The sequence below is a fragment of the Scylla paramamosain genome, chromosome 26 (assembly GCF_035594125.1).
Source record: "Scylla paramamosain isolate STU-SP2022 chromosome 26, ASM3559412v1, whole genome shotgun sequence".
NCBI classification, from domain to species: domain Eukaryota; kingdom Metazoa; phylum Arthropoda; class Malacostraca; order Decapoda; family Portunidae; genus Scylla; species Scylla paramamosain.
In genome coordinates this window covers 13465001-13492279 of record NC_087176.1, presented here as the reverse complement: position 1 = coordinate 13492279, position 27279 = coordinate 13465001, and the positions used below count along the sequence as shown (strand labels likewise).

Here is a 27279-nt window from a genome sequence, read left to right as displayed (position 1 = left end):
GAAGAGATGAAATGTGCTTTTGTAGGTCACACAAAGCTTTGATCTTAGCGTACCACTGTCTGTTGTTGGCCAGCTTGAGGTGGTGTATCTTGTCTGGGTAATAGCTTGCCTTTGCAGCCTTAATCTCCCTGATCACTCTGTTTCTTAGTTTCCTGTATAGGATGTGTGACATGGGAGAGAATGAGTCGGTGGAGCATGTGGTGCTGGAGTGTGAAGTATACCGGATGAGATGATGCAAGTGGTGCTGAGGGAATTGTTGCATGCTATAGTGGAGAAGACAGGAAGGGAATGGATGGTGTCGCTGTTGGGACTGTGTGCGGAGACGAATGAAAAGACGATTAAGGCTGTGAAACAGTTCCTGGAGAAAATGTGGCGTGCTAAATGTAGGAACTAGTGGTGTGATAGATGCTGTATGACTCTGCATGCCGTTTTTTTTTTTTTTTTTTTTTTCCCTACAGGAGTGCTGATGCAAAGGCCAGTCTTGGGAGAAATCCTGACTCTTGTAGGATTAAGATCAAGATCATGCGCCTAATTTGAAAGAGTTAGGCAAGGCTGTATATTATCACCAACCCTTTTAAGCCTGTATACAGAGGAGTTAGCAGCTAGAGTGAGAAGAATTAATGTAGGGGTAAGTGTGGGGAATGATAAAGTATGTGTGCTTCTTTATGCAGATGATGTAGTTGTTATGAGTGAATCAGCAGATGAGCTTCAAAGTTTGTTGAATGCTATGGATGGGTATGGAAAAGACTTTGGAGTAGGGTTTAGCAGTGAGAAAAGCAAGGTAATGATTGTGAATAGATCAGAGAATAAAAGTAATGTGGTATGGAGGCTTGGAAAGAATGAGTTGAAACAGGTACAAGAATACAAGTACTTAAGGATGTGGATGAGTCCTAGTGGTTGTGGAAAGGCAAAGAATGAAAAGATAAGTATGGTAAACCGGTGGGTAGGTCGATTGGGAAGCGCGGCAAGGATGAGAGCAAGTAAGTATGATGTGTTGAGAGAACTGTGGAAGAGTGTGGCTGTGGCAAGTATAATCTATGGTATGGATGAGATTGCATGGAATGAAAGTTAAATTGATAAGTTAGAAGTGAGCCAGAATAGAGCAGCAAGGGTGGCACTTGAGTGCACCAAGGTACACAGAAGTTGAAGCCTCGAGAGGTGACATGGGGATGGAGCACCTTTAGGGAAAGACTCACAAAAGCTACACTTAGGTACAAGATTAGGCTTGAGAGAATGGATGATGCAAGAATAGCAAGGAAGGTGTACCAGTGGAATGAAAGTGGAAGCAAATGGAGGAAGAGGTGCATGAGAATGACAGACAGGAGTGGATTACAAGTTGTGTGAGCGATGAGAATGGCTGGGAGTAATCAAAATGAGCGTGAATGGGTGGTAACAAGAGGAGGCAGAGTGGGAGCTGAATGGGATGTGAGAAAATGGAAGAATGAGATAGACAAAGAAGTGAAATGTGTGGGACTGAATGAATGGAAGAATGAGATGGAAAGAAAGAAGACCTTGGAATGGTACAAGGAGAAAGGGGCCCCGAGGTATGAAAGGTGGTATGATGGAAGCCTATATGATATGATTAATTATTCTTGAAGGTGCTGGTGGCCTCCAAGCTCCTTCGCTTGACCCAGTAGACATGAAAGTTGAGGAATTATTAGGGGAGAAGAATGCAACTGTGATGGGTGTGATTCAGAATGATCTCGGCTTTCATACGTTGAGGTAAGATTCTTGCAATTTTTTTGTCCTGTGTACTGTATTGGACTTTCTATTGCGTAGTGTACCACAATTTTAGCCTAACATTTGCATTGATATAATTTTATCAGATAGTTCATACTTCAGCAAGGCATTTTTACATACTGTACTGTAGTTGATATGCACTTTTCTCCTTGTGAGATTAAATTAGTTGCATGTTTTTAACTGTGGTAAATTTATGCCGTGGTTTTAGGAAGCTGCAGACTCAGCAACGGCAGGAAGACACTGAAGAGTTGGGAGAAGAACCACCCCAGCAACAGGTAGAGGATGATAGTGAACTCCCTCAGCTTCATTGGCAAAGTGTCCAAGTCCAGCCCCAACCACAACAATCTTTGCACAAGGCCCAGCACTTAGAACTCTTGGAGGATGGGTCCTTTATAGAATGCACCATAACTGAACCTGAAACCTCTAAGGCACAACCAAGCATATCAACACCAAAACTAAGAAAGTGTTCAAGTGTCAGTGATAAGTATGAACAATACAAAGCTGAAAAAACACAAATTGAAACTTGAAAAGGAAAAGGAAAAAATTGAAAAAAAGGAAAGTAAAATTGTTAGCATTGAAGGGAAACATTGAACTTAAACAGAAGTTAATGATGGCTGAAATTGAATATTACCAGTCTTTAACAGCAAAAAATATGAAAAATTAATAAGTCAATTGTATAGGCTTCATTTTTGGTACTGTAGAAATTTATGCTGAGGAAATAAAAATATATTATTTTATTTATTAAGATTTTACAGTATATTGCAGTATTATTAACAAGATTGAATCTCATGAAGATTGTCCACCCCAGAGTACCCAACTGAAAATTGTCCACCTCAGCTGCTCTTGGCATCCAACACCAAAGTTTAGGTTAGGTTAGGTTAGGGAATGGTCGGGTCAGCTGAACATTGTCCACCCCCAGTCTCGCTCTCATGAAGATTGTCCACCCTAACATGCTTGGGGTGGACAATTTTCATGAGATCCACAAGATTATATACTGTAGCATGTATGCAGAGGAAAAAAAAATACAAATTATATTATTTTACAAACTGTATTTGTTTCAATTCATTTTATCTTTCACTTTTGACTATAAGTGGAAAAAAACTTGTTAGTAGCGAGAGAGCACTGCAACAGCAATCACACCTTCACGATACCTCACTCAGCCACTGGTCTGCTGCAATATAAATTAATGTACAAAAATTTAGTAGTTTAGAAAATAAGACTGGCACCAATCACAAATATTCAGGCACAGTACTGCATCTCTGAGCAAGGGTAATTAAGTACAGTACTGTACTGTACTGTACTTAAACATTTATTAATTTAGTGAACATATATTGTAATGTATACAGTATACTGTATTGTACAGTATACAGTACAGTACATTCAGAAAAGTTGATAAGGATAAATAGCACATACCTGAAATGAAGATTGGCAATATAATCTCGAAATGGATGTCTGTTACGGCCAGCTGGTCTACCAGGATTAGAAGGTATCTCTGCTTCACCTGGCTCTTCTTCATCTGCACCTACGTCCCCTTCAGCTGCATCGTGGAACAGTTCATCTTCCTCGTTGATAGGCACTGGAATGTTAAACTGCTTGCACATGTTGTGGAGCAGAGCACAGACATAGACAATTTTGCATGTCTTCTCTGGGGACAATCGTACTTCACCATGAAGTACATGGAACTGTCGCTTGAGCTGGCCAATCCCCCTCTCTACTACACAACGTGTCCTCTTGTGTGCTCTGCAAGAATTGTTAACCATCATAAGGTGAGGTATTGCAGTATATACAGTAGCATCTATAAGCTGCATAGTGTTGAAGAGGAAATCTGCACTGAAGAGGAATTCTATACTGTATTGGTATTTTGGTTGTTATCACATTAAGTAATGACTACTACCTAGACTGGAGAGGACAATACCTCTTTAAAATAAACTTTACTATATAGCATAAGAAACATGATTTTAACTTACGTGTTATAGTTTGTTTGAACACCAGCCAGAGGGTTTAGATAAGGCGTCAGCAACCACTCCTTGCAAGGATAACCACTGTCTCCTAGAAGGTAGCATCCAGCTGGGACATAATTTTGTTCAAAAAGTGCCTTCAAGCCAGACTCGTCCAATATCCTGGCATCATGTACTGAGCCAGGCCACCGTGCCAAAACATCAAGTATCCTGTACTTGGCATCGAATACGATTTGCACGTTGATGCTGTGGTATCGTTTTCTATTTACATATAAATGTTCATCGACACTGGGAGCCACAATTCTAATGTGTGTGCCATCTATGGTACCCACAACACCGGGAAACCTATAGTCTTCCATGAACTCTACTTGTTTCACTTGCACTTCTTGGCGAGTCAATGGGAATTTTACAAATTGAGTTACAATGTCTGGTTCTGACAGTGCATCAATTGTCTGAGTAATGACACGGCTGATTGTTGTTTGTGAGATCCCAAAGTCGTCACTGCTGCACTGCTGCATTTTACCCGTGGCCAAATATCTTAGGGTAATTGCCACCTTCGTCTCAGGACTCAGTGGTTGATTGCGTTCTGTACGGGATTGAAGTTTGTCCCTCACTAAATCAGCCACTGTTATTATACCAGCACGGTTCATCCTGAAGTGTTGGATGAGTTCGTCGTCATTGTACTTGTTGAATACGTCCCGTTGCTGTCGATACACTCGCTGTCGTCTTTGAAGTTGTTGTTGTTGCTCCGCCATCTTCTCTACTAACAGGAATTTGTTAAAAGCTTAATAGTCCTCCACAGCACTTTTACCTTGACAGTACTTTTAAGGCCCTAACTAGTTTTCTGTATCCACTGTTAGTGCTTAACAGCTAAATGTTAGCCTTAACTGGAATTTGTTACCCTTAACAGCTATTTGTTAGCGCTAACAAGTTTTGTGTATACGGGCCCTGGGCAGTGATCTCTTCCGAGCGAGGGCACAGTGTATGAATGTGAACGCAAGGAGTTACAGATGGTCTGAGTCCCACAGCAAAGTGTGCCAGATGTGTGACATGGGAGAAGATGAGACGGTGAAACATGTGGTGCTGGAATGTGTGAAGTATGTCAGAGAGAGAAATGAGATGATACAAGTGATACTGCCCGAGTTAGAGCATGATAGGAATGAAAGAGTGGAGAAGACAGGAAAGGAGTGGATGGTGTTGTTGCTGGGACTGTGATGAATGAAAGAATGATTGAGGTTGTGAAAGAGTTTCTGGAGAGAATATGGCTTGCCAGATGTAAGAACAACTAGTGTAGAGGATGTTGTTCATTTCTCTTTTTTTTTTTTTTTTTTTTTTTTTTTTTTCCTACAGGAGGTGCCGATCCAAAGGCTTAGGAGTGATCCCGAACCACCTGTACCATCAAGATCAAGATCAAGAGAAGATTAGTGTAGCTGAGTGATGTACGTGTATTGAGTTATAGTGAAGGCTTGAATGGGGAATGTGTGAGATGGGCAGACTAGAGGCTTATTTCACTGAACTCAAAACATAAAGATGTTTTTGTTTTGTTTTTTGCTGGCGTGCTGACTAATGTAAGGGAATTCAACCAGAGTGGGCGCCAGCCCGCTAAAATTTTAAGGATCATATCGAAATAACATCGTTTCCATCCGAAGCCTAGGTTAGTTTAAATTACGTTAGATTTAGATTAATTCAGTTTATTAATTTCATTGCTAAACCCTTCATTGAGTAAATCGTGATATAAGAAAGGATAAGTTTATTTTATTGCTCAGAAATTACCAGTCTTGAAATTAGTAGGTTAGGGTTATTCCTAAAGAGAATAGTGGCCAAATTAAATGCCAAATGTTCATTGAAAGTAAACTGAAAGGTACACACTATTTATCACAACAGTATCGAGCTGTGTAGCAATGAAAGATGTCATGTAGTGATCGAGTCATCTGTATCATCTGTGAATTCTTCAGGACCAGAATATGCATCATCAGATAAGACCGGCGTTAACCTACTGATTCTGAGACTATTTCTGGCCATATTATACTTCTTTCAGATTGTGACGTGGATAATCAGACAATGAAACTAATGAAGTTCTAAACCTTAACTAACCTAAGCTAACCTAGCAGTCAGATGACAATGCGGCAAAAGTGCAGTTTAATGCAATACACCCTAACTTGTTTTTCTCTTCCCCTATCCCTAACAAGTTTGGGTACCTTGTGGGAAAGGAAGGTTTTTTGGGTGCAGAAAGCCAAACTGAGGCATTTCTGTCATTCTTGAATAAGCCTAAGAATAAGAAATGGGGTATTTTGAAAACAGAAAATTTCTAGGCTATCCTAACCTAACCTAAGTGGAGGGGGCTTTGCCCCTCCCCCTCCTTGGACCCCCTCACCAAGGTCACCAAGCTAACTAACATAAACTAGCCAGGAGCTTTGCCCTTTCTGGACCCCCCTCCCCTTTAGTGTTCTAATGTAAGCTAACCTAACTTAACATAACATTAACCTGAGCCTAACATTATCTAACCTAACCTAAACTAGCCTGGGGCTTTGCTTACCCCCTGGATCCCCCTTATGGTTACTAATCTAACCTAATATTACACCAGCACACCACACTAACAAGAATGATTTGGAAGTACTCACAAAATTAAGATGTACAAACCCTAGCGTTTCTCACCATAGCGCAGTAAAAAGTCAAGTAGACCCAAATCACAATCCATGCACTTGCCTGATGCCATGATAAAGGTAGAACTGATGTTGCAGCTCCCCTGCTGCCTTTCATACTCTCGCAGAGGACTACGTGCAGACTAATTCCAAACCACACAGGCCATTTGAATTAGTGGCATTACCTGCAGTATAAATGTATCATACATAAAGCCTTATTTGATTACATATTAATATGAGAGTTGATTTGCTTCCAGTGCAACAGAAATATTAGTCAATACTATGACAGTGAATAAAATACCTGCCACGGGACTAATTTCTTTGGTGACATAATGCTGTCACAGTACCCGTATACCAATATACTAACACACTTGCAGTACTGATTAAGCCAGCACAGGGTCGAGAGGAAGGGTGAGAGCAAGAAAAATCAATATAAATTTTGAAAATTCATTTGCATTTGTTGTTTGTTATTTGCGCCAAATTAGAAATGCTCCAACAACTTGAGAATATTAGTAAGTGTTCTCGGTTTATTAAACTCAGTGTTAAACTGCACTTGAACCAAAAATGCTAATGTTATTTCAGTATTATCCTGAAATATTAACACAATGCTAACCTTCCAGCATGAGCCAGGCTATGCGGGGAAGGAGTGGGAGGAAAGAGAAGAAAAGAGGTGGAAGCCGAAGGGACAGGTTTGAAGAGTCTGGAAATTTTCTGTCTTGCATCTCAGGTCAAGAACTGGAAGAGGAGGCGATCAAAAAGCTCTCTTTGAAAGGTGAGGCCAAGATACTAGTATTGTATTGTATTGTGTGATTGATTTATACACATGCTGTGGGGTGAATAGAAAAAAGGGACAGTTTTAGAAATGGTGACAGCAATATCTGAGGTAATTCCTTGGAGAAAAATTGGGAAAGGAAATAATCGTGGTCATTGGTACTCACAGTTAGGTTAGTAAAAGTGTTGATTTAAGGGGGGTGTCAGTTGTTAATGAGAAATATTACAAAAGGAAAAGGGTAGCAGAGGTAAGTATAGAAAGCTATTCATGTTGCATTACGTACTGAAAGGAAATATGAATAATGCATAACTTAATTCATCATATCATTTATCATGTTTTATACTTGTAGAAGAAAAGGAAGAAAATAGCACTGATGAAACCAGTGACAAGGAGGAAGAGGACAGTGAAGAGGAAGAAAATGACGGCAGTGATGATAAAGTAAGTGTAAGAATATGTGTGATTTTCATTTAGCATCCACCATATTCATCAGACATTCTCCTCCCACAGTTTCAATACCTGATGAACTCTAGTGGCAGATTTATCCTGCCTTCAGAGAAATTTCTTAGTGCTTCTATGATTCTTTAAGGGGCATGTGACTAATGTAAGTAAAGGAAAGTGATGATAAAAGGATAACATAATAGCTGATTCATATGTTAATTTTCATGGTGGATCTTGCTGTTAGTGATGTAGTAGCAGTTTCATATATCATTTTTTTCCAGGGTGGCAATGAAGTGTTGGAATCAGTGAAGTATCCAGTATCCATGTGGGACCTGAGGCACTGTGATCCTAAAAGATGCTCAGGCAGGAAGCTAGTGCGTCTAGGCTTTGTGCATCCCTTGAGGCTTGGCCAGAGGTTCCCAGGACTTGTGCTGACTCCTGTGGGCAAGAAGGTGAGTTGAAAGGAAATAGTTTATTTGTAATTTTAAGTACTATTAGCACACAATACAAATGGGTACAAAAGATAAGTTGTTAATAAAGTTTGGTTGTCATTTTTTTGTGAAAGAAATATCTTTCAAATTCTGTTTTAGAAAATATTTATGATGGATTAAAGAAGACATCACAAGTTATAGTATCCATATATTTTGTGATCCCTAATGATGAAGGGAGTGCTGGATGGTTCTTATATTGTTTGTACTTAAAATTATCACTTTTACTACAAAAGAAAGCTAATATGTGATTTTTGATTAATTCAAATGGAAAACTTTAAGGTATGGTCATTATTGTTTGCATGTAGACATCTGGTCTTGGGTATCCCACTTTGCAGGTGAAGTCAGCCTGGTGTATGAATAGAATGCAAAAAGATAACTAACCAATTTCTCATTAATTTTATTTACCCAAGGTTTCTGGCCCAAATAGCCTGCTAAATGTGGTGACCAGACATATAAAGGCCCAAAAATTTATGTGAGGTACAGTCAGGCTTCATTCTGCTGCAAAGCTGTCTCTCATGACTTAAAATTTATCCTGTCTTTAGATCAATTTGTCTGTTCCTGTGATGCTCCATGACATAAGCATCCTTCCTTCCCTAGTGTGTGTCACCCGAGGATGCTCCTATACTCAACCAGCATGGCCTGGCAGTGGTGGACTGTTCCTGGGCCCGGCTTGCAGAGACACCCTTCAGTAAGATGAAGGCAGCCCACCCAAGACTACTGCCCTATCTGGTGGCCTGCAACCCTGTCAACTATGGCCGTCCTTGCAAGTTGTCCTGTGTGGAGGCCATTGCTGCAACTATGTACATATGTGGTGAGTGTGTGTTGGCTTTAGTAATGATAATAATAATAATATTTTATTTGGTCTGTGTGATGCAGACTTACATTAGATTTGTATTGTGTTCTTAAAAATTTGTTTAAGAATATATATACTCAAATGACAAAACCAGGTAATGGGTGCTTTAAGCTGCAGAGCAACTTAAAGAACTTTCTCTCAGTGGCTTGGTGTTCTAATTTTTTAGACATGTCACAGACCTGGTCAAATAGACCCTGCTTGCATGTGCCACGCCAAGTGTCGCACCACCATGATGGTTGCAGCAAGTGACATATTGCTATAAATGAAACTGTTTTCATTATGTGGAACTTCATCTGTATTCTGTTCACGAGAGTTTTTCCTACTTAATGTAATAATATATTTCAGCATTCAATGATTAACTGTTGAAAAGAGTGAGCATCAATAAAACATGTTATAAACAGTTTTTTAACATTTTTGCAGCTCAACTCATCGTAATACTATTTTCTTTGTTATATCAAGTTTTTACCATACATCTTGATTCTACAGCCACTGTTGAGTCTAATGGTGTCAACCAAAACTGGTTATCCCGTATATGAGCCATATTTGATGGCTTATAAGATGCATGGGTTCATAAGACGCACCCAGTTTTGGCAGACATTGAAATGAAAAAAAGATAAATGAGCAGATTTATGGTCTGAATATGAAATGAAGGATTTCACCTGACATTTGAAGACTCTCACATGCATTTAGATCATTATAAGATCCCAATATTTTGCATTTAAAAACTTTAATATTTGCTAGTAGCCTATGTACCAATCCTGTTGTGAGATGTAAACATGTACCTGGCATATGGGGTCAACAGTAACTGTGAGAGACTACAGGGTTAATAAAGTTTGTTCATAAGAATGTTAAAAGATAGGTGCAATTTTAATCATATGAAAGTGTGTCTTATCTCAAGGAGTAATGGCGTCACACTGTAAAGAACACAGTGAAGCTTGCCCATGTCACTGGGTTTGGCGCGTAACAGACCATGTGTTTGTTTTGGTACATGCAGTGTGTGGTGCATGGTCACTTAAGCAAATTCTTCCTGACTGGTGTCATTCTATGTGAATTACCAGTAAATATGACCTATTATATATTGTTACCTTAAAAGAAAGAGTTGTTTTATGGTGTAGTACCAATCATCACTTTGTTTACATGTGCGAAGATGTCTGGGGTTTGATTTTAGAGCCTCTGTTGCCATAGACTTACCACCAACCACTGCCTCAATGCTAAACCTTAGCCTCATAGGATGCAGGCTCAATTCCTGAGACTTTTTTTTTTTTTTTTTCGAGAAAAGGTGCATCTTATGAGCCATCAAATATGGTAATTCGCACATTTTGGATGCTCGATAAATTGAAATATGCAAAATACGCCAAAATGGTGGGTCTGATGAAGAAATATCATAAAATAAGAAAGATACACCATCAAAAGCCACCTACTAGGAGGTGTTTCCAAGACTGAAATTGTAATTTTTATATGTGATGGACACCAAATCCTGGCCAAATCATCATTGTACCCTCCAGGGGCCAGGCAGAGCAGTAGAGATGTGCAGTAATATAATTGGGACACATTTAAACATTTACCCACTCTTGAAAATCATGGTTTTTGGAGGCTACATAATTTATTGTAATTTTTATTACAAAAATGTGAATTTTACTTGTGAGAAGAAGACAAAAAGATAAGGTTATTTTTTGTAACTTTGAAAGCTTCCAGATCAAGTATTTGTAAATCAAGATTCACTTTAATTCCCTTAACTTAGAAAATATTTTATTTCCTCATTTACAGCAGATTTAATCTAGAAATTGTTTTTTTTTTTTTTATTTAGGATAGAAATAATCTCAGTTTCTCATCTACATAAATGCTTTTTTTATTCATTTATTTTATTTTATTTATTTTTCTTTTAGGGGATAAAGAAGGAGCTCTTTTATACCTTAGCAAATTTAAATGGGGCAAAACGTTCCTGAAGCTGAATGGTGAACTCCTGGACAAGTACAGTGCCTGCAAGTCCAGTACTGATGTGGTGGAGATGCAGAACCTCCACTTGAAGCAGCTGGAGGAAGAATCCTTTGCTGAGAGAGGTGAGTGTAGAGGGACTGGTCTGGCCGAAAGGTGGGAAAGACTGACTGACTGATTAATTGCCTGACTTGAAGGGCTGGAATGATGGGAACATGTGGGCTAATTATATGAAAAAGAGATACACTCAACCTCAGCAACTTTGTACACAGGAACACCAGATTTCAGAAGCAATGAACTTTTTTTGGCAAATTGAAAAATGTAGCCTGATTAGAAATTGCTGTATCAAATTTGGCAACACTAAGGGGTTGTGGGCTCACTAGCCTCACTCAGCATTCCCAGATATACAATAATTATCAAATAAGTATAGTAATTTAGCATACTATAATATAAAAAATATATACACAGTGTGCACGATAATCCACAGTTTTGTATAATACATAATTTACAATTTTCATGAAATAATTCCTGCTAATGAAATTTCCAAGATGGCGGGTTTACACGGCAATTCACAGCTGGCTTGTGCCATCAGGAGTGAAATGCAGCTGGACAGAGCTGAATTGCTGCCCAAGCCAGGGAATTGCTCTGTCAGTCTAGATTCAACTGCCTTCCCACAATGGGCAGCAATTTACCAGTCACATGAGAACAGCTATTAAAATTTTAAATTATTAAAAGGAACTTTGTTGGAAAGTGTTTTGATAATAACCTTTCACTGTAGCATTGTATATGGTAACTGGAAAGTGCTTCAATAATAACCATTGACTGTATCATTGCATACGATAAAGAAAGTATTTAAATTCATTTGTTAAAATTTTAGAAAATAGCTGCAGAATTGATTTGCTTACATCATCAGCTGAGGAAGCCAGCATGCATGTAGCCCTTGTGTACTCTTGCAAAAGTTTGTAATAGACACTACTTGTGTTCCTTCTTGCTAGCCAGGAATGAGTCTACAACTATTTCTCCTTTTGTTTTTTCTTCAAACACTACAAAATCATAGCTACAGCAGCCAGCTCATTGTTAGAGAACTTCAGCTTGATTGTGTATGTTCTGATGCAGCAGCCCAGCGTGACAGTGGCTTCTCATCACAGTGTCAATACTTTTGGCTGAAACCTGCTGGCAATTCCAGGTGAATGGAATAGTCAGGAGGAAAAATTGCACCATGTAAATCCACCTTTACATGAGGCAATATTTCCTGGTACTGCTTTTGTACTGGTTAGAAATTGTTGTTCACCACTGCTTTGGATAAGGTGTTCACCACTTACTTACTGCTGCCTTGATGAAGACTTACTGGTTGTTGTCTTGAGTTGGTGATTTACTGTTAACTGGGATGATGAAAGCAGCAACAGATGTGGTGTCTCATTGATCCTCTGAGGATGTTGATATGTGGTAGCATGGAGTTGCGTGGGTAGTGGTTTAGATATAATAATTTTATGTGCAAGTAAAGAAAACACACAAACATATATCACCATGATGATAGTACAGGCAATATGATTTTGGAGTCCAATTTACACAGTACACTCTTGAGAACTGATCACTGATGTGACAGTCATGACTGATGGTTCGACTCTGAACTGACTGACTCTCAATGCTGCATACATGGTCTATTTATGCAAATCTGTCTACTCAAGATCAGAAGAGAACTGGCCAATAGAGATTCTGGGAAGATAGCAAACTAGATGGCTAGACATGGAGTACTTCAGCCAATCACAGGTGATCCTAATTTGGATCAGTGACCTGCAAGGAAGACAATGAAGATGTTTTCCCTAAGGACTGGCAAGAAATGTAGGGAAGGTGAGGAAACTCCCCTGCAAAGGGGGTATGAGTAGAAGATAGAAATAGAACAGACTCACCACATGGAAAACATACCGAACAACAGGATACACAACATGAAATAATAAATATATATAATAATAATAATAATGATGATGATGATGATATGACCTCTCTCTCTCTCTCTCTCTCTCTCTCTCTCTCTCTCTCTCTCTCTCTCTCTCTCTCTCTCTCTCTCTCTCTCTCTCTCTCTCTCTCTCTCTCTCTCTCTCTCCCCTCCCTCCCTCCCTCCCTCCCTCCCTCCCTCCCTCCCTCCCTCCCTCCATCCCTCTCTCTCTCTCTCTCTCTCTCTCTCTCTCTCTCTCTCTCTCTCTCTCTCTCTCTCTCTCTCTCTCTCTCTCTCTCTCTCTCTCTCTCTCTCTCTCTCTCTCTCTCTCTCTCTCTCTCTCTCTCTCTCTCTCTCTCTCTCTCTCTCTCTCTCTCATTATTACCATTATTACTATTAGGTACTTTATTTTTATTAGTATGCCATTATTACTTTCATGTCATACTAATTGATCTTTATTAATGCTTTATGGATACATTTGTGCTAAGTATTCTGTTTTATTATACTTATTCACATGGTATGCACTTGTGGAACATTACCTCCTCCTCATACAACAGCAACATTGAACAGACAGCAATATCAGACCAGTACTCCCACCAAATAGTCCAAAGTTGCCAAGGTTGAATGTACAGGGAGGTCTCGTTATACGAGCATCTGTTATATGAGAAACCAATGGTAGGAGATGTGTAGAGTAGAGACTGTTTTCTTTTTACAAGTGCAAAAATCCAACGATATAAGCTTCAGTCCAAGGCGAGTAAAATGGCAAAGTTTAAAATGCCTTCCTGCACCCTTCCACTTACACATCTGGACTATATGGTAATGTACGATGATTCAGATGTGCAGAGATAAGTTTGGAAGGGCTAGCAGAGAACCACACACCCCTCCCTTTTTCCCTACCTACCATGCATTCTGAACTCAATGTCTCTAAGTCTCCCACTCTTATGGCCTTACTGCTCATTATTATACTTGTACTCTATCATCATTTTGCTTGCAAGCATATTTACAATGCATTACAAGTATAGTGTATAGTGCTTTATGTGACTGATTAGTGCTTGGATGTGCTACAGTGTTACTGCTGCCATACTCTTTTATTTGCTGTCTTTGGTGTGGTGGTGTGTGTGTGTGTGTGACTGTCCGCATGGTGTATAGATTATGGCTTATTTTGCCTCTTAAGTGCTAATTATGGCCCCCCAAGCAGCCAATGAGTTCAGGTGCGAGTTCTAGCAGTTTAGACTAAGTGAGCTATAATACCAGTAACACTCACGAAGAAGGTGGAAATTGTTAAGAGTTACAAGAGTGGTGAATGAGTTACCATCCTTGACACATTAAGTAAGCATTGGTAAGTGTTATGTATATTTTATATGTTTAATTAATGTGAAATCATGCTCTTTGTACTTTGTTTTCTCTTTTGGGTTGCTTTTTCAACAATTCTGTAATACAGACACATTTGTTGTGTTTGGTATTGTTTGTTTTATCTTGAAAACTTACCTTTGACACAGGTCACAGAACCTAAATCCTTTTTGCCATTAGTTATGTGTTTCGTTATATGAGAATTTGCTATACAAGCAATTCAAATTAACTTGACTGCTTGTATCATCAGGACCTCCCTGTACATTGGTGAAGGTATGAAAGATTTATTCATTAACTGACTTATGAGGATGGAACACTGATGTCAGATGGACCTAATTGTGTGAAAGAGATGCATGGAAGAAGTTGGTGGAAGAAGACAGTACAGCACCAGATTATGTGATGGCACTGTGTGTGAATTGAGAGATGTGACATGGAAGATGAATAGAGTGAGATGGTAGGCGAAGAGGGATGGAAAGTGGAGAAAGGTGACATTGGGGATGTTGGGGAGAGGTGACATGTGAAAGATGAATAGAGAGAGCTGGGTGTGTGTTAGACTGTTTCCAAATTATGTGTCGAATATGCATTGGGCTCATATGTATTATCATACACTTTATTCTCTCATCAGATTATTTTCAGAGGTTACAGAGATAATTAAACTTCAACTGCAGCCAATGAATTATAGTCTAGATTAGGCACTGGTATTTTTTAGAATAAAGACCCAGATTACTTTATCAAGCTTGAGGAGGCATATCAGTCTGTGAATTAAGAACTGAGTCTGATCTAAATTTGTTTTTCTCTATGACAAGGATTCTCAACCTTTTGCAAGCTGGGGCCTCCCAGAGCTGGTTCAATGCAGTTGGGACCCACCCTCCTCCCTGCACCACCCACTCAACCTCCTCCCCAGTTATGCCATCATAGATAGATAGATAAATAGATGGCTTGTGTCTAGGCTATTATTGTATTGGCCCACAGTATTATTATTGTTATTATTATTATTATTATTATTATTATTATTATTATTATTATTATTATTATTATTATTATTTTTATTATTATTATTATTACTTATTTATTTTTATTTATTTATTTATTTATTTATTTATTTATTTATTTTCATTTGTTTATTTTTTTTCCTTCCGTCCTGTGCTCATGCCTCACTGGGAGAGTGAGAACCCCCATTGAGAACCACTGCTCTATGACAATACAATCATGACCTTAATTAACTTGCTGTCTTGTGTTACTCTTCTTTTCCAGACAAGATTGACCTTCCTCCATCAGAGTCTGAGTCAGAATCTGAAGAGGAGAAAGAGGTGGAGTAGCTTCATAATGGTGTGCTTGGCATTACTGTCCCCTCACTTGGCATGTGCACTGCCACTGTTGAAATTTTTATCATTAAACGTTTTACAAATTTTGCTCTGTAGCTTATTATTCTTTCATAGATGGATGAAATGATACATGGATGATTACTGTGTATGTGTGTGTATTTAGTTGTAGTACATAAGTATATAGAACAGAGGAAGATATACTCCAGCTTATTGGGAAAATAAATAGGGAAACCAAAGCTGTGGTGAAGGAGGGTAAAATAGCGACAGAAAAGTTTAATACAAGAGAAGGAGTGATACAGGGTTCCCCACTGTTCACACATTTATTTAACTTATATCTGAAGTTTGTTATGAGAGAGGCATTGGAGGAACACTATGGAGTATGGAGTGAGAATAGGAGGCCTACTCTGTACTTTTTTTTTTTTTTTTTTTTTTTTTTTTTTTTTTTTTTTTTTTTTTTTACACAACCTAGTCCTGCTTGATGAAATCATCAGAGGACCTGTAGGCAGTGACCAGCAGTGTTCACACAGCGCGTTAACAGATAAAAGTTAAAAATAAATAAGACAAAATCCATGAAGATTGGAAGGGAGAGGGAATGCTTAAATACTTAAATTAATGGAGTAAGAGTGGAACATGTGAACCTTAAATATCAGGGAGCTCAATTCACTAAAGAGTGAGATATCTTTGAGTAAGTTGAGGATAGAATTAAGGTACAGACAGAGCATGTGGGACCCTACCGGACTTAGAAGGGACTACTAGTAGGTCAAATAAGTCACTTAAGTATAAGGCCAATAAACATGTAAAAAATAAGGTTAAAAGTAATTTTGAGTAGTTGATGAGATCTGAAATATTAATTGCTGCATATATTTTATAACAGAAAAAATATATAAAAGTAAGCTGTTAACGGGTGTGATATTTTGATGATAATAATAATAATAATAATAATAATAATAATAATAATAATAATAATAATAATAATAATAAAAGTGGTAACCCTGAGGATAAGGAGGAGGAGGAGGAGGAAGAACACAGAGATGGGTAGGAGGAGGAGGGCAGTGAACGAGAGGGAGGGGGAGGAGAAGGGGAAGACAAGGGAGGAGGAGCAGGAGGAGCGCAGAGGCAGTGTCTGGGAGGCGGGGAAGAGGAGGGAGGGGGTAGACAACTCACATGCTGGGTTCCACTGACCGAGTAGTCAACCCAGTTCTTCATCAGCAGTCCAGGCAGACGGTGTGAGCTCTTAGTTGTGGCAAGGAAACGCGGGCCGAATCTAACCTTATCATTGATACAACTCGAAGGAAAGACGGTTAGATCAGTGCGAGTGTCTGACGAACCCTAAGGAACGCCATACAGAGGAAAGAGTGGGATATACGGATATTACTTAGCTAACAGTAAGGTAAGGGTCTCTAGTATTCACTCCAAGTCTTGCGTTGTGTTTTGTGCTTTAGTCTAGTCGCTTTGATTTGTACTTTGAAACGTTTCCTTCTCTTTTAAGTACTGTTTTCGGTTTTATTTCGGAAGTAGCAATGCCAGTTAGTTTTTTTTTTCTTTTCTCTTTTACTTGATATTGTGGATCTCATCATTCCAAGATGGATAAATGTATTTCTTTCTTTTCTTTTTTCTTTCTTCTTTATTTACTTTTTTTTATATATACTTGTCGTATTTTAACTTATTTATTGTTTGTGTAAAACATTGTTGATCGAACGAAAAATCTGTCGTGTTATCTACGTGATCAATAATTGTAAAGAGATGGCTAACGTAAGTTGCCAGAGGGATGCTTGTAGTAGCGCCCCGTCACCTCTGCCCGTAAGCGTGAAAGAATTATGAGTTTGCATATTACAAAAAGATAAGATGAGGTATTGATGTAGGTATGGGCTGGACAGTCTCTTGAGTCATCCTTGTTTTCAATACATATATTAAAAGGCTTAGTTCTCTCATCGTTATTTTCAAAAGCTACAGAGATGACTTGTCGGTCTCTCATTGTCATGTTCCCCATCGACAACACAAAATCCTTACTAAATTATTAGTGCAATCATGAAAACACCCTTGAAAACCTGAGTAATTTTCACTAGACCAAAACTAAAAATTCAAGACAATAATATGGAATTGAGATCACTATCTGAGGCTTTCCTCAAACCTTAGAGGAACACGCCAAGAGATGGATACAGAAAGAGACTTGTTAAAGGAAGATTAGCGGCAGGTAGAGGGGGGGGGGAGATGATGTTGCAAAAAATGAGAACAACAGAAGATGTGATGGACAGAAAATAGCTGGAGAAGACTCGTACATGGCGCGATGCACTTTCCTGGGAGCTTTCACGGCAGGAAATTCGGTCAGTGATGAGTGAGTGTGTGAGAAGGGCGCGAAGCGTGCATTACCCACGCCGCGGGTGACAACTGTGCGGGAACTTCCTCGCAACCGCAGCCTGGAGGCTCCCAGCAGATCCCACCCACTTCTTACTGACTTATTCATTGATTCGTGTTGCTCTGTAGTTTTACACGTTGAGCAATTACTATTTTAAACTTGTGTTAAGCTTTAGAAACCAACTAAAAGTGGAATGTGTTGTTTTCACGAGAATTTCTCAATGTTAAGTAAATAATCACTAATTAATGCTGTGAATTATTCCTTATTTACGTGACTGATAAGTGTGCAATATATTTTTGTCAGTTTCCACAACCTTTTGTAAACTAATCACTGCCCTAATGCATTAATACACTAAATTAATACCATGCTGTATATAATACATATCCTGAACTATTAATGTCTCGTCACTACAGTAAACTATCGTAAAGAGATATTCACTTATCTTACAATTATGCTTAATTCGAAAAATATACCTTATAATTATTTCAACCGGAAATATGTCCATTCCATCAAACTAACGTAAATAGAGACTATCCATGTACTTCAAAATTATGCTTAATGTGAAATCTAATCTCATTACCGCTAATTAACATAACCGGAACTCATCAAACACGTTTCTTCATACAGGTGTAGTGGAGGTGAAGCGCGGCCTCAGGCGTACGGCATTTTCCTGTGAAAATCTGGGGGCTGGGTTTCGCCTGTCCTTGAACCTGTCTTACCGCTCCGCCACTCCCTCCCTTCCCTGTCTCCTTCTCTCCCTTCCTTCCCCATCCTCTGGCCAGCTGCCAACACAAGACCGAACCTTGGTTCACGGGTCATCGCTCTACCTGTGTTTTTCCCTCAGTGTAGGAAGAGATCACGCCTTGGTGTTAGTATACAGTGTGTTCTTTACTTCTATTAAATCTTTCATATCATGTTTGCTCATTAACGGGAATTTGCTTGGGTCATTATCAATGATATGAGTTTACCTTGATGTCCTTTCATGAATCATCGTGATAATAATGGTAATAATAACATACTTACATGCAGATTAGTTTTTCTTTTTCTATTCTTTTTGTACTTTTTCTTGTAAGATGTCAACTAAGCCAACATGAACATTAAGAACAAAATAAAGCTGTAAAACTATGAAATTATACACCCATACATACCCATACGCTAAAAGCGACACTCCAGGAACTAAAAAATATCTAGGACTTTGTTTGGCATTTCCTTAACTTTCTCTATTCATATGCAACTTTCTGTCCGTCTGTCGTTTTCCCTATTCCAGTACCCCTTCGCTACACGATTAGAGTTTCTATCACATGGGCAGTCTTTCTCTTGAAAACTCTCTCTTATCGATTTTCTTTTTTCGATGCTCTCTCTCTCTCTCTCTCTCTCTCTCTCTCTCTCTCTCTCTCTCTCTCTCTCTCTCTCTCTCTCTCTCTGAAACAAACTCAAAGAATGATAAAATAGAGAAAAGGTAAATACAAATGTTGATACGTAACCTTATAAATCACTACATATGACTAACAACAATGATGATTTATACACCAAAATGAAAATAGGTAAAACAAACATGTAATCCCATTAATTCACGAAAAAGCTACAATATATATATATATATATATATATATATATATATATATATATATATATATATATATATATATATATATATATATATATATATATATAAGTCCCATTAATTCATGAAAAAATATATATACGTAGCCCCATGAATTCACGGAAAGCTCATATCACCACAACAAAAACAAAAATACCCAGTCACACCCGGCAGTCTCTTTTCCACAACAGCTGCGAGGAAAGAAGGAAGGCAAAGGACTCACGACCCGCCTCTTATTATTTCCTTGCCTCGAGAAACCTCATTACGTACTCTTGGAGCAGGAAGTGAGGAGCGGTGCCGCCTGGGCGCAGTACTGCTGGGTTACCGCCTCAACCGGTCAGGGGGGAATCCACACCAGAGGTCCCGCTTAAAGGTCTCGTTAAAACATGGAGAGGTGAAAGGGTGAAGGGGTGGGGTAAGGAAGCAGAGGGTGAAAAGGTAATGAGGGGTTGGGAGGTGAGGAGCGTACGGGGAGGATTTAAGGTAGTTTTAGGTGGAAAGGGTGAAAAGGTGAAGAGGTGTGTTGTAGGGTGAGTGAGGGAGGTGAAAAAGTGAGGAGTTTACCCTTATAAGTCTTCTTTTCCCAATGTATATCCTCTGAAGGAAATGGAAGAAGAAAAAAGTTTAGGGGTGAATAAGCGACGAGGTAAAGCTCAATGTGGAAAAGTGAAAAAGTGTTTGATTGATTTCATGCGTGACAACAACGGAATCATTTAGCGTTAAGTGAAGAAATGAAAACCCTCTTATCGGTCCTTCTGTTTCTCGTTGGGTATTCCTAGACACACATAAGTACTACCTTTGACTGTGCATGGACTGCATCTATATACTATAACATGACGTGGTCCTAGAGGTGATACGGACTGTTGGTTGATATCGTGACACGAATAATGAAAAAAGAAAAGGGTTGTGAACTTGAAAAAGACTTTTTTTTCCGCGTGTCACTTACTAGGTTTTTGGAAATTTCACAGATGTATCATATGATCACACACACACACACACACACACACACACACACACACACACACACACACACACACACACACACACACACACACACACACACACATAGACACACACGCGCGCGCGCGCTAATAAGGGAGGAAAGCTGGATACATTACAGATATGGAGACAAGACCACATGAGTGTAATTCACACTGTATACTACAACTAAATAAACACACACACACACACAATGGTGTGGTGTTGTGTTATATAGTGGCAGTGGTACCAGTGGCGGCGGGTTGACCACTCACCTATAACGGGTCTTTTTGAGGATGGAGGAAAGGGTAGAAATGATACACCTTCACCTGGCCCTCTCTCCCATGGCGCGACTCGCCCTGCCCTGCCCGCCAGCATCAGTAACGGCGGAAAGTGGGTATCCAGGGCAGGAATGTCGCCATTGAGGGCAGAGCGCGTGGCTGCAGAGGACGGGAAAGTAAGAACACGCCGGCGTGCTTGTCTTACTGCCTTTGTGATCTCACGAGTAGCGGTTTTTTTTTTTTTTTTTTTTTAATGTTCCACACGAGATTTTATTTTATTTTTTTTCTTGTCTATATTTATGATGGTAGAAATGATTAACTGTTCATAGCCATAGGAAATTAAGAAAATATTTATTTTTTTTTACATATTCCAAAGTATATCAAAAGATTTTCAGTACATTTTAACGAAAAGTTTAGTACAAATTTATGAAGAATAAGAAAAAAAATATTTCCAAGGAAACTTAAAAAAAAAAAAAAAACATTTGGATGAAAAGCTTGTATCAAATTCATGAAGAAAGGAGTAAAATATTTTGAAGGCGACTAAGTACATGTTAAAGGAATTTATGAAGAAAGAAACGTTTACAAGGCGAACGAACCCACCATGGAAACAAAGCAAAGGACGGGTTAGGGAAGTGCCTTAAATGAGATAGTGTAACTTAAAAACACCCTCATAAGCGCCAAAAAACCAACTGATGTTTGATCTTCCCTAACCCAAACAAAGAGCGGGATAGGGAAGAGTCTTGGCATGTACGTATTATCATACATCCCTTACTTCAGATTATATAATGTAGCGTATAAACACACTCCTAAGCGTCAATAGGTCTACGTGTTTATTCTTCCCTAAATCAAACAAAGGGTATGATAGAGAATAGCCTTCGTCTTTATCATCCTATATCTCTTATTGTAGACGAGATTGCAACTTATAAACACTCTTAAATGCCATTAGATCTGTTGATGTTGGTTCTTCTTCTGTATTCCTTTGTGTTTCTGTACCATGAACTTGTGAACGAGACCAGACCTTCCTTCCTCAAACGTTTTGCATTGTGTGTGAGTGTGTGAGTGTGTGTGTGACTTGAGACGCCGCACACATGACTCGGCGAAACCATAACGGGTGAATAAAGATGAGGAGGCGGTAGAGGAATAGAAGGAGGGGGAGGAGGAGGAGGTGAAAAAGTGAGTGTAGTGTGAGAGCGGTTATGGATGGTAATGGTACCCGTATACGGTCTCTCTCTCTCTCTCTCTCTCTCTCTCTCTCTCTCTCTCTCTCTCTCTCTCTCTCTCTCTCTCTCTCTCTCTCTCTCTCTCTCTCTCTCTCTCTCTCTCTCTCCTAACCAGATGAATAAGGACTGACTTACTGACTGGTTCCCTGAGCTGACTGACTGAGTGGTCTACTGACTGTCTATACTTGTACGTTTGAGTCATGGTTAACTTTATGACTGCCAGAGTGAAGGCTTGTCTGACTGACTAGCTGACTGTGTGTGTGTGTGTGTGTGTGTGTGTGTGTGTGTGTGTGTGTGTGTAAGTACCTTACGGAAAACTCGTAACATAACAGGATTTGTTTTATGTTACTGTTGAATAGTGAGTGTGACGTGCATATGTGTGTGTGTGTATGTAAGTACCTTGCGGAAAACTCGTAACATAACAGCACTTGTTTTATGTTACTGTTGACTAGTGTGTGTGTGTGTGTGTGTGTGTGTGTGTGTGTGTGTGTGTGTGTGTGTGTGTGTGTCCGCGCGCTCTGCAGGACGACCCACTTGTCATGCCGTCACGACCCCTGGTGGCCGCCGGTGGCGTCACGTTGGGGCTGATTCAGTAGAGCGGCAGATGTTCTTGTTCATTCACATCCCTTCCTTCCTCTACCTCCCTCTCTCCCATACACTCCCTCTTTTCCCCTACCTTCCCCTCTAACATTCACTCCCTCCTTTCCCTTCCTCTCACCTCCCATCCACTCTCGTTCCCCGACCTTCCCCTTCTCTTCCATGCACTCCCCAACCGCGCCTCCTATCCACTCCCTCTTTCCTCCACCTTCCCCACCCAAACACTACCCAACCATCATTTTCACCCACTTATTCCTTCCCCAACTTCCCTCTTCCATGCATTCCCCCGACCGCCCCTCCCATCCACTCCCTCCTTCACCAACATTTCCACTCTCTCCACAAGCCTCCCCAACCCTCCATACCTCCCTTTTTTTCTCTCCCTCCCCCCCGTCCCTCTTCCGTGACGTGTGACGGCAAAGAGACACCTGCCACCTGCCCTCTACCTGGCCTTAATTAATTAAAGTACATGTGCAATACCTGCATGAAGTAAGCCAAGCCATAGAGGTGCAGGTAGGGATGATTAATTCGATCACACCTGACAGCACTTGCAGACAGACAGACAGGCAGATAGATAGACAGATAGATATTTTATTGACCACATATTACATGCCATAATATAATTCCAATAACTAGCATGCTCCAAATTGTTCATACACTTAACATAAAAGACACACACACAAACAAAGAAAAGAAACACACACACACACACACACACACACACACACACACACACACACACACACACACACACACACACACACACACACACACACACACACACACACACACACACACACGGATAACGGAAGAGGACGCCAGCACGTGATACACTTGAAGGCTCGCGAGTTTTTACCTTCCCCGCGAATCACTTCAGCGAATAATTGCTTAACAAAACCCTCCTGCCAGACGAGAAGAGGTAGCGCTGCTCTGTTTCATTCTGAGATACGAGGCTTTACTCACCCCGCCGCCCACCTGTGCTGGAGCTGACGGAGGATGGAGTTACTGTAGTGTGGGCGTCTCGTGGGCGTAAAGGGTTCATGTTTAAAGCAGTGAACTTTTTATCCTTTTCCTTCCATTCACTGTCTCCAAGGATCGATCACCTCTAGGAATTTCTGAATTAGTAGTTTTCTGGAGGGAATGGAGTATTGGTTTTGGTAAAAGATAAATTATAAAGTTTGGCCTTCAAAAATTCCTTGGAATTTATTTTCTGAATTAAAAAAACGTTCTTTTCTTCGATTTTTGTTTTCATGTAGTAATATTAATTTCAGCACCATTTTTTATCTGTCCTCTTTTTTGCAAATTAAAGAAGCATTGTCATTTCATGCCGTCTTTTTTTTTTTTTCGTTTACTCTGAATTAATCAAATATTCCTGATTTTTTTTTTTTTTTACTGAAAATTATTCACTCTCTTTATGATCAAATTTTCACCTAATGTCATGAAAAGGAACTCTGAATTCCACAGCCTTAATGAGTTTGTCACATGCAACCAAATTTCCTTGTTGGCAATAAAAACAAAACACCTGTCACGATTCTGAAGGTGCTCCAGTCTAATAATTTCCTTAACCACTAAAAAAAGCTTATATCGCTTTAGCCCAAATAATATACCTTGATTTACTATAGAAAGTATCACCCATTTTCTCTAACCTTCCAAACCCTTCCAGTGCCTTTCTCAACCCTAACATATACCACAATTCATTATAAAAAGTATCATCCATATTTCCTTTAACCCTTCAAACACCTTCTCGTGTCTTTCTTAACCTAAACGTGTACCACAATTCATTATAGAAAATATCATTCATATTCCTTTAACATTCCTATACCTTCCAGTGTCTTTTTTAACCCTAACGTATACCAAACTTCATTATAGAAAGTATCATACATATTGCTCTAACCTTCCAAAATCTTGTGGTGTCTCTCTTAGCCCAAATGGTAAGCCGCAATTAACTATAGAAAGTATCACCTATATTCCCAGCATCATTAAGGTTCTCTTGTATATGGGACATGGTGAAGAGCTTGCGTGTTGTGACTGTATGGGAAAGGAGGACGGAGGAGGTGGAGGGAGAGGAGGAGGAGGAGGAAAGAGAGGGAGACTGAGAAGAAAGGAGTAACAGGAACTGTGTGATATAGGGGGAAAGGACGGAGAAGCAGAAGTAGAAACAGAGGGAAAAGGGGAGAATTGTGTAGTATAGGGGAAAGAGAATAAAGAAAAGGAAGAACAAGAGAGGAAAGAGGGGAAATACCATGATGAAAAAGGAAGAAAAGAAGTAAAGGAAGGAAAAGAAGGAAACGGAAGGGGAACTACGTGATATAGTGAAGGGAAGAAAAGAAGCAAGAGGAAAGGAAAGAAAACAAGGAAATTAATAGATACAACATTGTGATTATATTAGTCTACTTATCAACCTATATAAGGAGTGATTGATGAGTTTCTATTAAGACTGACCCGTTGTTGTATCTGTCGATCTATCTATCTATCAGTTGGTCTGCCTATCTATCTATTTATCTATATATCCATCTGCCTATTTATTTATCGATCATTCTTTTTACCTATCTACTAATCAGCCTATCTGTCTATCTATCTATCTATCTATCTATCTATCGGTCTTTCTTTCTTTCTTTTTGTCTATCTGTCTGTCTTTCTACCTGATGCTATTTTCGTAGGATGGAGTGTGTGTGTGTGTGTGTGTGTGTGTGTGTGTGTGTGTGTGTGTGTGTGTGTGTGTGTTACGGGGAGCGGCTGTCTGTTATTTGTCGACGCTTTTTCGTTCTGATTCTCTTCTTTGTCCTTTTGTTTGTCCTTTAATCCCATTGGTATCCTCTCTCTCTCTCTCTCTCTCTCTCTCTCTCTCTCTCTCTCTCTCTCTCTCTCTCTCTCTCTCTCTCTCTCTCTCTCTCTCTCTCTCTCTCTCTCTCTCTCTCTCTCTCTCTCTCTCTCTCTCTCTCTCTCTCTCTCTCTCTCTCTCTGTCAGTTAAATTGAACAAATTTTCACACGCACCGATTCAAGAGAGAGAGAGAGAGAGAGAGAGAGAGAGAGAGAGAGAGAGAGAGAGAGAGAGATTTGGCTTCAGTTGATCACATACGAGTATAAAGAGTTTTTTTATTTATTTATTTATTATTATTATCATTTATTTATTATTATTATTATTTTTTTGTTTTTTTAGAAAGTGTGTTCCAGGATATATGACCATGAAAACTCTCAGTGACTGGAAAACTGTCTTGTCGAGATGATGGACAAAACAGAGAAATGATGCGTGAGGTAGGGCGGAATCAAGGAAAAGGTAGTGGTAAATGCTGGGGATTAAGTGAAATATATATAGAAGTGAAGAGAGGCAGAGAGAGAAAATGAGGGTTATAATATGAAAAGAAAAAAATTAAAGGAATGAAAGCATAACCATAATATGTAAAGTTAGAAATGACTGTGAAAAAAATAAGATTAAATTAATTTCCTTATATGATTTATTGCCTTGCATTATATAACTATATATCTTTCTAATTATATTGTCTTAAAAGGTTTCGTCATAGCACTAAAGTATTATAATATCCTTACTGTTATAATCTATTTTATATAGATAAAGTCAATAGTTGGCCGAATAGTTAATAGACAGTCAACAAGAAAGTGATGGAATATAGAGTTTGTTATTCGTCTTCATTTCTTGTGGCTGAAATAAATGAGTAAATAAATAAACAAATAAAAGAGTGAGAGAAAAATAAAACAAAACAGAAAGAGAAACATCAGTGGAGAAAGAGCAAGTGAGCGATGGAATGAGGGTGAGAGTTTAGCCTGGAGAGAGTAAGAAGCCCTTATTCCCACCCACCCTCCCTCCTTCCCTGCCTTTCTTCTCTCTCTTCTTCCACCGCGGGTCATGGCTGGGAGGAAGGGGACGGGAACATTAATTCCTCCCTCCCCGCCCCTTGCGCTCCTCCACGGCCATCACTACCACCTGGGACACTGCCTACAGGGACACGACGCCGCTACGTCCCCCATGCCATCTCAACCCTCAGCAAATGTAGGTTAGGGGTCTTTCTCCTCTACCTGCTTCTCTTCCTTCTCTTTACCCTTCTCTTTCCTCCATCACCCCCTGTTCTCTCTCTCTCTCTCTCTCTCTCTCTCTCTCTCTCTCTCTCTCTCTCTCTCTCTCTCTCTCTCTCTCTCTCTCTCTCTCTCTCTCTCTCTCTCTCTCTCTCTCTCTCTCTCAGCAGGTTTTTTGTTACGTAGTATTTCACTGTTTGTTCTTCCCCTCTCGACCGTCAGTGGTCTCCTCTTCTTCGAACTCCGCTTTTCCTTCTCTTTATTGTCTTTTCTTTTCCTCCTCTTCTTTCTCTTTATCCCTCCTGTTTCTTTTTTTTCACCTCCTCATCCTTCTCTTTATCTCTCCTCTTTTCCTTTTTCCTCCGCCTCCTCTTCCTTCTCTTTATCCCTCCTATTTCTTTTTTTCCTCCGCCTCTTTCTGATTTTCTTTCTCTTTTAGCAGGTTTTTGGTTACGTAGTACGAGTACGTAGTAGTATTTTGCTGCTTCTGGGGATTTTTTATATACTTCCCCTCTCAATCTTCACAAACTGTTGGGTAGGACTTCTTCTTTCTCCTCCTTCTCCTTAGTTGAGATTCTTGTAATTTATCACTAGTAGTCTCGTAAGGATCAACAGGTTTACTCTTGTTTACTTATTTTCCTCTTCCTCCTCCTCCTCCTTCTCTTCCTATTTCCTACACCACCCCACCTTACGCTAGCCGAGGGAAAGTTGTAATTACAGAGCTACAAAACACGTGCCGGCCCAAAGGAAATCCTCAGCCATGGGAAGAGTTTCTTT

General features: G+C 39.6%; 4 protein-coding genes across 6 annotated transcripts in view; 3 read left to right on the top strand and 1 right to left on the bottom strand.

Annotated features, from left to right (window-relative positions):
- Positions 1-619: 619 nt before the first annotated feature.
- On the top strand, positions 620-2713 carry LOC135113767 (uncharacterized). Its single transcript, XM_064029352.1, has 2 exons — positions 620-1722; positions 1949-2713. Exons 1-2 carry the CDS (start codon positions 1640-1642, stop codon positions 2265-2267), a joined length of 402 nt encoding a protein of 133 aa, XP_063885422.1. The 5' UTR covers positions 620-1639; the 3' UTR covers positions 2268-2713.
- A 79-nt stretch (positions 2714-2792) lies between these two features.
- LOC135113765 (putative nuclease HARBI1) lies at positions 2793-4659 on the bottom strand. Its single transcript, XM_064029348.1, has 3 exons — positions 3708-4659; positions 3154-3480; positions 2793-2911 (listed from the first exon to the last, which is right to left on the bottom strand). Exons 1-3 carry the CDS (start codon positions 4451-4453, stop codon positions 2893-2895), a joined length of 1092 nt encoding a protein of 363 aa, XP_063885418.1. The 5' UTR covers positions 4454-4659; the 3' UTR covers positions 2793-2892.
- A 373-nt stretch (positions 4660-5032) lies between these two features.
- Positions 5033-15527, top strand: LOC135113766 (18S rRNA aminocarboxypropyltransferase-like). 3 transcript variants are annotated; one of them, XM_064029350.1, is made up of 7 exons: positions 5033-5137; positions 6961-7112; positions 7462-7550; positions 7832-8002; positions 8639-8852; positions 10781-10954; positions 15370-15527. In XM_064029350.1, exons 2-7 carry the CDS (start codon positions 6962-6964, stop codon positions 15432-15434), a joined length of 864 nt encoding a protein of 287 aa, XP_063885420.1. In that variant the 5' UTR covers positions 5033-5137; position 6961; the 3' UTR covers positions 15435-15527. The 3 variants fall into 3 exon arrangements, with proteins under 3 accessions (XP_063885420.1, XP_063885419.1, XP_063885421.1); XM_064029349.1 differs by having other exon boundaries at positions 5122-5352; XM_064029351.1 differs by lacking the exon at positions 5033-5137 and adding an exon at positions 6598-6852.
- Positions 15528-16656: 1129 nt separating this feature from the next.
- Positions 16657-27279, top strand: part of LOC135113764 (uncharacterized) — a 17882-nt gene continuing 7259 nt past the window's right edge. The window contains exon 1 of the mRNA XM_064029346.1: positions 16657-16830. The gene's annotated coding sequence lies outside the window, so the exon portion shown is untranslated. The remainder of the gene's footprint in view (positions 16831-27279) is intronic.

Excerpts from the sequence above, each read along its gene's own strand:
- LOC135113767 (XM_064029352.1), top strand. The coding sequence starts at position 1,640 with ATGAAAGTTGAGGAATTATTAGGGGAGAAGAATGCAACTGTGATGGGT. Across the intron at positions 1,723-1,948 it reads CTCGGCTTTCATACGTTGAG|GAAGCTGCAGACTCAGCAAC; the intron begins GTAAGATTCTTG and ends CCGTGGTTTTAG.
- LOC135113765 (XM_064029348.1), bottom strand. The coding sequence starts at position 4,453 with ATGGCGGAGCAACAACAACAACTTCAAAGACGACAGCGAGTGTATCGA. Across the intron at positions 3,481-3,707 it reads GTTCAAACAAACTATAACAC|AGCACACAAGAGGACACGTT; the intron begins GTAAGTTAAAAT and ends CAATTCTTGCAG.
- LOC135113766 (XM_064029350.1), top strand. The coding sequence starts at position 6,962 with ATGAGCCAGGCTATGCGGGGAAGGAGTGGGAGGAAAGAGAAGAAAAGA. Across the intron at positions 7,113-7,461 it reads CAAAAAGCTCTCTTTGAAAG|AAGAAAAGGAAGAAAATAGC; the intron begins GTGAGGCCAAGA and ends TTATACTTGTAG. Across the intron at positions 7,551-7,831 it reads ATGACGGCAGTGATGATAAA|GGTGGCAATGAAGTGTTGGA; the intron begins GTAAGTGTAAGA and ends ATTTTTTTCCAG.